Source organism: Tigriopus californicus, chromosome 2 (genome assembly GCF_007210705.1).
Source record: "Tigriopus californicus strain San Diego chromosome 2, Tcal_SD_v2.1, whole genome shotgun sequence".
Lineage (NCBI taxonomy): Eukaryota > Metazoa > Arthropoda > Copepoda > Harpacticoida > Harpacticidae > Tigriopus > Tigriopus californicus.
In genome coordinates, this window is record NC_081441.1 from 9402752 (window position 1) to 9414314 (window position 11563).

General features: G+C 39.8%; 2 protein-coding genes across 4 annotated transcripts in view; one reads left to right on the top strand and one right to left on the bottom strand.

Annotated features, from left to right (window-relative positions):
- Nucleotides 1-434: 434 nt before the first annotated feature.
- LOC131892691 (DNA-directed RNA polymerase II subunit RPB1-like) lies at nucleotides 435-2655 on the top strand (the record flags this gene model as incomplete). Its single annotated transcript, XM_059242516.1, is given in 3 exon segments — nucleotides 435-554; nucleotides 631-2072; nucleotides 2563-2655. Coding segments are annotated over 3 exon segments (1655 nt in total), but the record flags the coding sequence as incomplete, so codon positions are not given.
- Nucleotides 2656-4277: 1622 nt separating this feature from the next.
- Nucleotides 4278-11563, bottom strand: part of LOC131893592 (pericentrin-like) — a 16641-nt gene continuing 9355 nt past the window's right edge. For 2 of the 3 annotated variants that reach the window (XM_059243681.1, XM_059243680.1), the window contains exons 3-8: nucleotides 10699-10855; nucleotides 10358-10490; nucleotides 6539-6667; nucleotides 5730-5914; nucleotides 4671-4850; nucleotides 4278-4550 (exon numbers count right to left, since the gene is read on the bottom strand). In XM_059243681.1, coding sequence (XP_059099664.1) covers nucleotides 4430-4550; nucleotides 4671-4850; nucleotides 5730-5914; nucleotides 6539-6667; nucleotides 10358-10490; nucleotides 10699-10855 — 905 coding nt within the window. In that variant the 3' untranslated portion in view covers nucleotides 4278-4429. The remainder of the gene's footprint in view (nucleotides 4551-4670; nucleotides 4851-5729; nucleotides 5915-6538; nucleotides 6668-10357; nucleotides 10491-10698; nucleotides 10856-11563) is intronic. The other variant, XM_059243682.1, reaches the window with a different exon arrangement.

Below are 11563 nucleotides of genomic sequence, written 5' to 3' on the forward strand. Positions count from 1 at the left end.
CAAAACGTTTAAGCGTGTGTATGTACGAGTCACGTTAATGAGCCATATCACCATTAAAGCCATATTGCACTTAGACTATCCTCCGTGAAACAAGCTTTGCTGGACTCTCTCAGACTTCTAACATGCTCAAAGTTCTCTTTGAAACGCAACCAAACATTAAGAGCCCCGATAATTGAGCAACTGTTCCCATTACCATTGTGTGTCTTTCACTTTCAACCAACGAGAAATCGAGCATTGGCTTGAACCTCGGACGTGTCCAATGAAGCCTAAGTGGCCAAGTAGCGAAACCAGACCATGTTGGGGAGGGGATTGAAGAAATGGCCAGACCCTTGATTTTTTTCAGGAGTTTCTCCGCCATCTGAACCCAGAAAATGAAAGTTCTCAACTGTCGCATATTCGCTAGAAAATGCTCATTCGGGAAAATGCCGAGGACAATGAAGATCCACCTAAAATGTGTGCGTACCCAAGTTTTGATACTTGTGATCTTGTTCATTGTGAACCCCAACAGTGCCTTTGACAATGAAATCGAGCAGAGCGAAGGCTCTCCTTCAAAGGTATGGAAATTCTTTACATGTATCAATGGCCCAAACTCAAAGTAACATGAAATATTCATTTTTCTGTCCTGAGTAGAGCAAAGCAAGGCGCAGGATTTACGATCGATTCGAGTTCTCCGAAGACTTCGCATCTGAGCCCAAATTCGACGACCATTCGATTTCCTTTGAAGACCAACAGCAACCGGATGAAGCGAACTTTCCTGCTTTAAACCCATTTCAAAGCGACCATTTGATGCCCTTCCGAATTCCCCAATTCAAGGATCAAGACCAATACCTTAAATTGGACGATGTGAGATCGGACGGTGGGCATCAGGCGGGCCATCCACGCCCACCCACCTTCGGTTTCGATGATTATTATGAGGCGGAACCAGACCAACCCGAGCAGTCTTTCAATTACTTTTCTAAACTTGAAGAGAACACTCTTTCTCGGCCGAAGATCAAAGTCCAATACAACGACAATATATACGATCACAAACCATTGGATCCTGTGAAGAACGTGGGATATTCGGAATTTGTGACCACCAAACCCATTGACACTTCTACAAAGGGGAATTATTACAAAAAACGAATCGTGAAGAAAGCTCCAAAATATTCCAAGATTCTCGATGGTGTCAAAACCGTGGATTCAAATTACCAACCTCCCAAACCATCATCAGATCAGTATGGCGAGATTAAACCATCCAAACCTAGCTACGAGAAAGAGGAGCCCCAAGTTTACTACAAACCAGTAGAGACCAAATCAACCACATACAAACCTGTAGTGTACTACAAACCCTTGGCGACCACAACAACTTTGAACCAATATTCAGAACCTAGCCGTCCTTCGAAACCAGACGTTTATTATAAGCCTTTACCACCCACACAAAAATATGAAAAACCAATCTCAACAGGCTATGACCAACCTACTCTGGTTGAAACCTCTTCACAGAACAATTACCAAGCTCCACATCTCGACCCCATCCTCAATGAGGTGGATTACACCCCTCCCAAGGTTCTCGGTACGAATGGTTCCAAAAAACCAATTTCCACTTATCAGAGCCTAAACATTTCTAAGTACAGCGAAGAACCAATGCCCATGGTCTATTACAAACCATTGGCAGTGGTGCCTACCGAACCAGGATTCACCGAGGACTATCCCAAACCATTGGCAGTTGTTCCAACCGTGAAGCCCCAAAGGAAGAAGAGGAAGAGAACCAGGAAGACTAAGCCTCGTTACAATCAGACCCAAAATAAGCCTTGTGATCAAGCAAAGGACAAGAACGTTCCAAAGGCCAAACCTTCATACCAACCCAATGCAGTCGCCAATTCTCCTTCAAAGGAGCCCACGTCGCCAGGCCTCTTTGGCATATTTTCTTTGTTTTCCAACAATCAAGATAAATCCGCCCCTGGTGTGGCATATGGAAGCCCATCTAAACCCACATATCACTCGGAAATGAAGCCCCCGGGACCTCGCAATCCCGGAAAGTACAACTCAAATTCGGAAATTCAATCTGGATATGGCGAAGTCGCGTCAATGCCGTGAGTTACTTGATATTAAGGAAGATATGTCTTAGGTACAACATTGCGTTTCATTTGAAAATGTGACTGAGCAAATCTTGCTTGCACAATCCTATGTGGTGAATTAGAATTTTTTAGTGTGTTAATATGTAATTTCTATTTTGCTACTCCTCGATGCATAAGTTGATGATTCAACTGATTGTGTCAGGGGTTTTGATTTTAGAAACGTGGCCTTCAATTTCGTGGGTATTTTGTTTTTTCCAATGAACGTAAAATGTGTTCTTTTGGTGGAATTAGTTCCAATTGGATTAAATCTTTAAGCATTTTTTATGAACAAATGGAAACTCTCGCCTTTGGTGACGCACGAGGGGAAGGAAAGCATTGTATGTTCTGTAGAATGCAGCCATTAGGAAACACTACTCCTTCCACTTTTAAACCCTCATTGCACTTATAAAAACTGAGCACATTTGTAACAAAAGTCACCGATGTATAAACATTCGTTCTTTTTCAGAGCAAAACTGCCCTCCTTTGTTGGGAGTCTTCTCACTTGTTTACCCATTTCGATAGCTGCGGCTCTTGTGCCCTTCGGACTCCTCAATTTCAAGTGAGTATTTTTGGCACAACAAATTATATGTCTGACATTTGAATCCTACCTTGAGAGAGCTGGTTGATCAAAAAGTCGCACAGCTCATATTATTGAGTCCAATTATTCTCAAGTTCTCTGGCATGAACTCCAATTGACTAAAAAAAGCACTTGGGACTTCTCAATAAGCATTGGGATTTTGCAAATAATGTTACTACAATTTGATCAAATCGTGGTGATGCGAAGTGGGAATTTAAAAACGAATGAATGGTTTACATGCAAACTTCAAAAGTCATTTGTGCAAAATTACTGCCACAATCTTTGCGATTTTTCTTGCGAAGCAAGTACTCGCTGAAATCTATGAGTGCGCATACATTTGTTTGGGAAATTCATTTGCGACGGGAAATTGAAAGGGCTGTTCTAGGACATATTTTCCAAAACTATTTTTCAGTTGTTGCTTCTCATCTCAAAAGTACTTTGAAACAGCAGCACGCAACGACAAGTGCCCAATACAGTACAAAATATTCAACATCATCAATACTTCTGAACGATAAGTTCTCAAGACATTTTGGGGGAAAAACAGTTTATAAGGATTCATTCCACGGTTTTATCTTGTTTTTCGAAGTATGTCTGACGGATGCTCGTATCAAGCTAGACTTTACTCACAATCCACGACTGCTGACGATTGACATGTCAAGGCCTGTGCAGTAATCAGGGCCATAAGATATAATGACATAAAGGGAGGAGACAGGTGTAATGGATAACGTAGTGTCTTAGAGTGAGAGAGGTCCCCGATTGGATTCTCCTCCCCGACCTTCCAAAAGGAAACTTTTAGACGCTAGCCACACCCACAGATGGAGAACCAAAACTGATACTGGACATGAACGTACCTAATGGAATTTGGAAGTGAACGATGTGATGGCTGGCTTCGCTGGCCGGGCGAGGCTTACCACTCCGACCCTAGCACCCTAAACCAAAAAATAAATAAATATGTTTAGATCTTGGTATTTACTCGTCGCAGAGGTTTGCTAAGCATTGTGAAATAAGTGTTAAATTTTCACCAAATCGTAGTCAGTATGAAAATTACTTTTACCATTGAGGCCATTCATTGGTTTGACAGTATTTTATCACAAAAAAATAAGTCTCACAATTCCGTTGAAGACTTCAGCTATATATGAAAATGCCTTGATTCCTTTAGAACCTCTGAAAATTCTCGAAATGACTCGAGCCTTAGAATCACCTTCAAGACTCTTTACATCCCTACTCTGCCCGAGGTTGTCGACTTCAAGATGACCAAATTTTGCATTGCTTAAACGAGACTGGTTGAGTTCCATCACATGCATAAAATTGACTTATACATTCTTGCCTTTTCAGCCCCACTACTGTAACGGTGACCCAATCTCCAGTGTAAGTTGCGTTGATTTCTTGGTATTTATTCATATTTTTATCGATTCAAATTCTTTTATTGCAGGACAATGACAGTGACCCAAACCGTGATGGTATCTGCATAGAGTGCAATATCCAGTGCGGATCAATCTAACTTTCATAACTTTCAAACAAAATACAGATTCCATTTACAATCAAAATGTCCAATAATCTAAATAAAGCTCCTCACATTCCGATTTCAATTGAGTTTTCATGAATATTTGAATCTAGTTTAATTCTCTTGTGGTTTTATTCCATTAAGTCAAATTTCAAGTGACAACCAGGATGATGCTGAGGAAGTGTGTTTAGGGATCAATAATGCCCGCGTTGCTTTCCTCTAAATATAAGCTTCGAATTGACAAAAAGGGACTTATTGGAGTTTGGCAGAGTCGGGCACATGAAGCATCCAAGCGACGGCGTCATTCTTCTGGACCAAGTCGAGGACTAATGTACTGTTGTCTCGGTAGTTGTCACCAACCTTCCTCCCATAGCTGCAAAGATAACAAGAAGAGCGCATATGCATTCATCAATTATGATTCATATTTATCAAAACATATTGTCTTCGGGAGACAAAACCACGGATGTAGTGGTTGTCCCCTCATGCACGTCACCTTGCCTTTTGGTGTTGATTACGGTGTTGCATCAGCTGCATTTGATCAAGGGCGGGAGATATGAATTCCTGATTGCTCTGGATGAACTGCTTGTTTTCCAGGTTTCGTTTTAAGGTCAGGATCTCATTTCGAGCCTTGGCCAGGTCGTTGGTTAAACCCTCGGTCATATCGATAAGCTCCCTGCAAAACGATTAAATGCATCTTTATTGTGGAGTGCATCATTGAATGTACACCTTGTACAACAGTCGTGGTTTGTAACTTCAGGGTGCAAGATATCCTAGTTACATTCTGAAAATTAACCTGAATGCTCAAAATAGTCAGAAATTGACGTGAAAATACAATCGAAATTCCTTCAAAACATTTCATTAAAGAGGTATTTTTGATGCTCTTTTGGAAAGGGCGAGGTCATAATTTCAGATAAAGTAAAACTACTACAAAAGTAGTACATCAATCATATGCATAATAAGTGAATACATAATTGGCTTAACCTGATAATCACTCATTCCTGAATTGCTTCCAGCGTTGCAGCGAGGGTCATTTTTTTTCTAGTACATGACTCAAAAATTGTGTTTACAAAGCTGTGAGTTGATATGAAAATTCGAAGGGCTTATATTTGGCTGGGGAGGGATAAAGAATTACCAATGTTAGCTTTAGTCACTTGGTGTGGCATGAAGAAGACTCTAATATGTGGTGTTTTTTTTACTTTTTAATACTAGCAACGGTGGTGTATAGATAAAGTGTAGGCTATAAATAAAACAAGCAAACAAACAAACTAGCAAACAGGTTCTTCACACCTTTGGGACCTAAATACATACACATACATACACTGCACAAGTTTTATCACGGATAAAGACAAGTCAGCGAGCACCATGGCTTTCTGCCAACAATGTTTTTTTTTCTCTCAAGGAAATATTTGTTCCTTTCTCTTGGCATGTCTTTCTTAGTGTTAAACAAAAACTATGACGATCATACCGAAGGGTTTGTGGTCGAAAGAGCTCAGCAACTCGAGCTTGTTAGATTCACTCAGCCAAGTGTTTAATTAATCCTATCTTGACTTACTTCTCGGCTACCATTTTATTTTGGATCACAAGATTCATTTCTTCCACGCGATGTCTCGTTTTACTGAGCTCATTTTCCAGCCAATAATGTCGCTCCAGTTTGTGACTGAGTTCTCCGTTGACTCGTCGCAGTTCGTGAATCTCCTTCAGCCGAAGGTCGATCACAGTTCGAAGGCTTCCAATTTCCTGGAAGAAGAACACACCAAAATCAAGGGGCCGTGTTTGTCCATCACGTAATTGTAGATGAGCCACTGCATTGGGACTCCGTTCAGCCATTGCTTGAACGGAACATCAGAGCAAGGGCCGACGTAATCAGACCATTCATTCTTATGTTGATGGCCGCAAATATTTGACTTCATTTAGGCTATTCATAATATGCAGGACTCGTCCAACTTACAAAGTCTGGACAGTTTGAATAAGTAGCTTGTCTTTTGAATGAACACTGTCAAACCGAAAATAAGGCCCAGAATCAATATTCCAGAGGTAATTTAATGGATTAATTTCTTTTTTAATGAAACCTGCCTAATCTATTTCAATATTCGGCTTAATCACTACGTACGAGTAACATATGAATAATGATGAATGCTAGTGTTTTCGATCAAAAAAAGTCAGGCTCATTCATTCTTTATACTGTGTTGTAATGAGTTTTGAGAGCAAATAACTCAAATCCATATTTCCTTTTGAACAGAGAGACTAGTTTGTAAAAAAATGTTTCGCTTTGAATGATTAATATAGCAAATTCTAACTGTTTTCCTTATTCTGTTCGTAGATGTTTCAGGGGCCTTTGCTTAAGGAGTTCCTTGGCCTTACCTGTTCCAATTGGGTCCGCGACATGTTCTCGAAATTGGAAAGGTCAATATTTGTGCGAAGAGCATTTTGAAGGTCTTGGTGCAAGGATTCTTGCCGATGCTTCCAATCCGTGTCTTTCTCAGTCATTACCTGGAGAAGAAAGAGAAAGGCATGAGTTCTCAAAATGGAAAAATGGACAAGCTTAGCATGTAAATGAATACCCAAGATGTTCAATGGGAGAGACATTTGTCATTAGCTGATTGATTGCAAAAGTGTCATTCTGAGATTTTTGAATTGAAGGGCAAGTAAATTACTCGTAGTATTGGACATTGCTTGGATTTGGAATCGATGACGGTTTTATTAAGACAATCAATACGATTCTGGTACATTTTCAGGTGTAGACCATGGATCTCTTCTTCTGAAACATACAACGTAGTTCATTTTTGTTGAGTTGAATTGGGGTCACCAATGAAGAAGAGCAATACTTCGATTATGAGATATCGTAGAACAGTGAGTTTTATTTTCAGAAAAAGTCAACAGCTGACCCACACCAAGACAACCCCGTGCGATCGATCTCAATTTGGTAGAGCCGGTTCCAGCCGGTTCAGAGTCTTCATTTACAATTCTTGCTTTACCGAATATCTAACTTCATTGATTTGGCGGGAAGTAAAATTATTTGTTTTGAGACCCAGAATCCCAAGGCAATCCAAAAACTGAGTGGCCTTTACGACGAGAGTTTACTTATCACCACCTCCTTTATACGAAATCATTTTTTATTTTGCAATGATATCGTCGATATGTATCGCATTATGATTCCATTACGAAATTTCAGTTCGGATGGATTGGGTAAAGGCCAATTCGGAGACGATGCGCAACCATCACCTTAACCTCAATCCATTTTTAATCAAATGCTTGAAATTTACCTTTAATGAAGATAAAAGTGAGTAGGCCCTCTGACATGTAAATGTTTTTCATTTCAACAACTGGCGAACAGGATCAAAAGTTTTGTCCCTGTAAAGTTTCTCTGGACCCAATCGGAGTAAATGCACCAAACATCTGTCTTTCAAAGGCAATTAGAAACCTAATGTTTTCAACCAGTAGCCTTCAGGTTCTTTTCTTATTGCTTGACGTGTTTTGCTGCCTTGGATCCCTGGTTCCATCGTTCCACATTACGCGAGGGGCATATGAATTATCCTTGGATTTTACTTATCTTCAAGACTATTACGAGGTTGAAACTCAGCTAAACTTTAAAGATTGCTCCCATTTTCAGATCATGAAACTTCTTAAACGATTCATTCCTGTAGAGTGAATCCATTTTAATGACGAATTGTTGCTTTTGGGTAGCAATAGTCCACGAAAGTGCGGCTTGAATTTTGTTATAGAGCATTGAGGGTGCTCGGGTTCAATGATGTTTGAAAAATATGTCAAGTAAGGCACTCTTCCATATTTAGAATCCGAAGATTGAAGATTTTTATCAATGCACCTCGCACATATCCAATCTTGAACCTTTTGTCATTGACAATGAATTGTCGTTTCAAGAAAGTGTCATGCCAAAGAAAAATAATTGAATTGATTTGATAACATATTTTAGTCATTAGGAAAGTCTTTGGAACGCATTTGAAGGTCAACGCATGTGATTAAACCATCCTGGAAGTCTCAATATGTAAGGGAAGAAAGGCAGTTAATGTTTACATAAAGCAATGGAATCCTTCAGAAAATTTCCCTCGTCATAAAGGGGCATTCTACAGCGAGTCATTTTTGCAATTGAATAAATGAGAGGATGTTAATTTTAGCTTTTGATCAATTTTGTGAGAAGCACTCTCATAGAAATGGAAGCTTCCATCTAATATTAGAAAATTCAGTTTTGTAGGGTTTGATATCTAACATCAGTTAGGGGCCTTAAATGAAGGCAGACGCGATGCTTGGAAAGTAGCGCCAATTAAAAAATGAGGCCGCCAAGAGAACCAAAACATATCCTAGCAATGGCTGACGCATAGCAGCACTGTATTAAGAGAGCGTGGTAAAAACACATATCTAGACAGAAGGGAAAAAATAAGGCTTGCAAGTTACCCCGAATGAGTATAGGCTCACCACTTTAGAGACTGCATTTTCATACCTGTCAACGTCCAAGCACCAAGCGCCAAGGTAAGAGCTAAAAAAACAGGCCTCATACCCGGACAGTCCGTGTCAAATAACAATTAATTTTGGTTCGACCCTACTCAAAACTTGGACCTTCGAGCGCCAGGATGGAGATTGTCCCCAAACAACTCAAATCAAAAACAGTACACATCAGGGGTTGGAAAATTAGTTTCGTTGCCTTTGTTCTGCTCTGCAATGCTGCAACTGCTAAGGTTCAAGGAAGACCAAGTACCAAGACCAGTTTACACATTAAGAAACTGTTGTTATGTATGTACTGGAATCATTCATTGCAGTTCAATAAAAGTGAAAATAAGAGGTTGCGCGTTATCTCTGGAAAACTTGCATGGCACATATAAAAAATGGCCCTCTGCTTCTGTTATAGTCTTTATAATTAGATCCTTTTTTTTAAATCAACAATAAGGTTCTTGATGTGAATCGAATAAGCTGAACCCATTAACAATGAATTTAGTCCACATTGTAAAGTGTTTCAGCCATTGTTTTGGCACAACCTTTCAATATTCTTCGGAAATTCCAGAACTTTTTCCGCAAGTATAGTTATCAGCAGCTGGAAATTGTGTTCAGCAAAGGGAAGGCCATATCTTATCTGGACATATCTGTGGTTAGAAACTGCTCAGAGTTATGTTGTGAGAAATTGTTTGGAAACGTTGTTCAACATGGCCTTGAATGGAATGAAATTCCGCTCAATGACCTTTGGGGTCGACGCCATTAGACACTCCTCTATTAGATGATGAAGGTAAGGACATTGAGCAGGTCTCATCCATGAAGGATTTAGGTGTAGTCCTCCAAGATCATGGAAAGTTCGATGAGCATATCCAGTTGAAAGTTTTGGTAAGGCTTTTCAAACATGTGGTTGGATATATCGCACGTTTAAGTCCAGAGATAGTATCACGATGCTAACTCTGTACAAGTCGATTGTTCAGCCGCATCTTGAATATGCCTCTCCATTTGGGCTCAATTAGTTCAGCAGGTTTGCAAAAGCTCGAGCAGGTCAAAGATGTTTTACTAGGAACATTGAAGATATGAGAGAGCTCTCGTACTGGGAGAGGTTAGAAAGGTTGGGATCGTAGAGTATTCAGAGAAGGTACGAAAGGTATATGATATTGTACGTTTTCAAAAGCATTCATGAGCTTTGTCCCAACCCAGGGTTTAGGGTCAATTGTATTGACCGTAGAGGCTTAACGTGCGTTTTGAGAGCACCTTCAAGCCCTCGAGAATCTAGGCTAGTTCGAACAATGAAGTCCAACTCTCTTCTTTCTCGGGCTCCTTCATTGTTCAATTTGCTGCTCTCAAATATTCGTAAGGCGTATGTAGACGTTGATCCAGTAGGCAGGATTTAAGTCAGACTTGGACAAGTTTTTGACTAAAATTCCGGATCAACCTTATATTCAAGGATTAGCCAGATCAGCCAACTCCAATTCGTTGGTCGATCAAATAATACATATAAATAAAAGTCAAGTAAAATAAATAATCTTCTCGTCTTGAACTGCTGGGATTCCAATCACGGTAGCGGTAAGGAAGTCCGCAAAAAGAAAAAAAAAATCTTTCGACAGTTGACAGCCAATTTGGAGGCCAAATTTGATCGCTTGATTTCAACCTTTAGGGTCTCTAAATCAAAAGTCATTCGAATCAGCCTTCAAGTGGGGAATAACAAGAACCTTTTTATAAGCAAAAGCCCTTTACCTGTTCGAGAACTTGAATCTGGTGCTCGTGATCCTGTTCGCTCTTCAAAAGGGACTCTTCCATTTCCAACCTCAACTCCTTGAGTTCGTATTTGGATTGGGCATTCTCCAAAGCCATGACTTCGTTCTCAGACCTGGAACGATGAAATTCGGATGATAACCTGTCAAAACATGTCGCCCAAGGTTCCAGGCACATTTGTCACTGCTCTTCTTTGCCACATGGTTCTATGAAGTCTGAATTTTGACAGTCGGAGGAATACGTAGAGTACATATTCCATTTTCAAACATTCTCTCCTTGGGTCCTTGTTTACTTAAGCACAAAATAGGTAGTGTAGTACGAACCTCAGCTTGGTTTCCCTTTCCATGGCTTCTCCTAAGGATTGTTGAGTTCGAACGAATTTCCCGTGTAATGCAGACTTGTCCGCTTCCAAACCCGATAATTGTTCCCGTTGTACGGACATCTTGGCCTCTTTGATCTGGCATTCTTCACAAGAGAGCTCTGAGAAAAAAAAATGTAATACAATTACAAAAGAGCGAATAAATCAGCCACTCTTCTTATATACGTACATATGTGATGGAATTCAATCGGTGGGTACTCAGAATTGTGATCCAAATGGAATCTAAATCCTCCTTCTCTCACCTTTTAATTTACATGTACTACTGGCTCACTTTCCATTAATTTGATTTTGATTCATGCATGTAGCACGTAAGGATGAATCAAATTCGAACAGAACTACACGGCATGTTTTTGAATGACAGATAATTAACATGGTGGTTTGTGAAGCTTTAAATGTGTTTGCCTATAATAGCTTTGATTTATAACGAGACGATTTCGAAAAACGCATAAAGTAATGGTATTGCCAGAGACCAATACTTTTAAGACAACTGTGAGAAAGAAATGCCCTGTAAATTTTTTGATATTCAAATAAATTCGGCAAAATCAGTAACGGAAATGATATCAAATGGGTCTTTATTCCAAAAATTGAATGATGATGATAATGAAAATTTGAGAGGCACTATCAAGGTTATGTAACCTTTTGTAAAACAACTTTTTGGCTTAGTAAATAATGTATTGTCAGCTCTTTAAAGCCTTCAATTACTACTTCCCATCAGGATCAACTCGAAGTTCATGCCACTTTTTTGTTTTTCTGGACATTCAAATACAGTCTTTTGCAACTGCAGGGTGACTATCAACAAGTAGGACCAC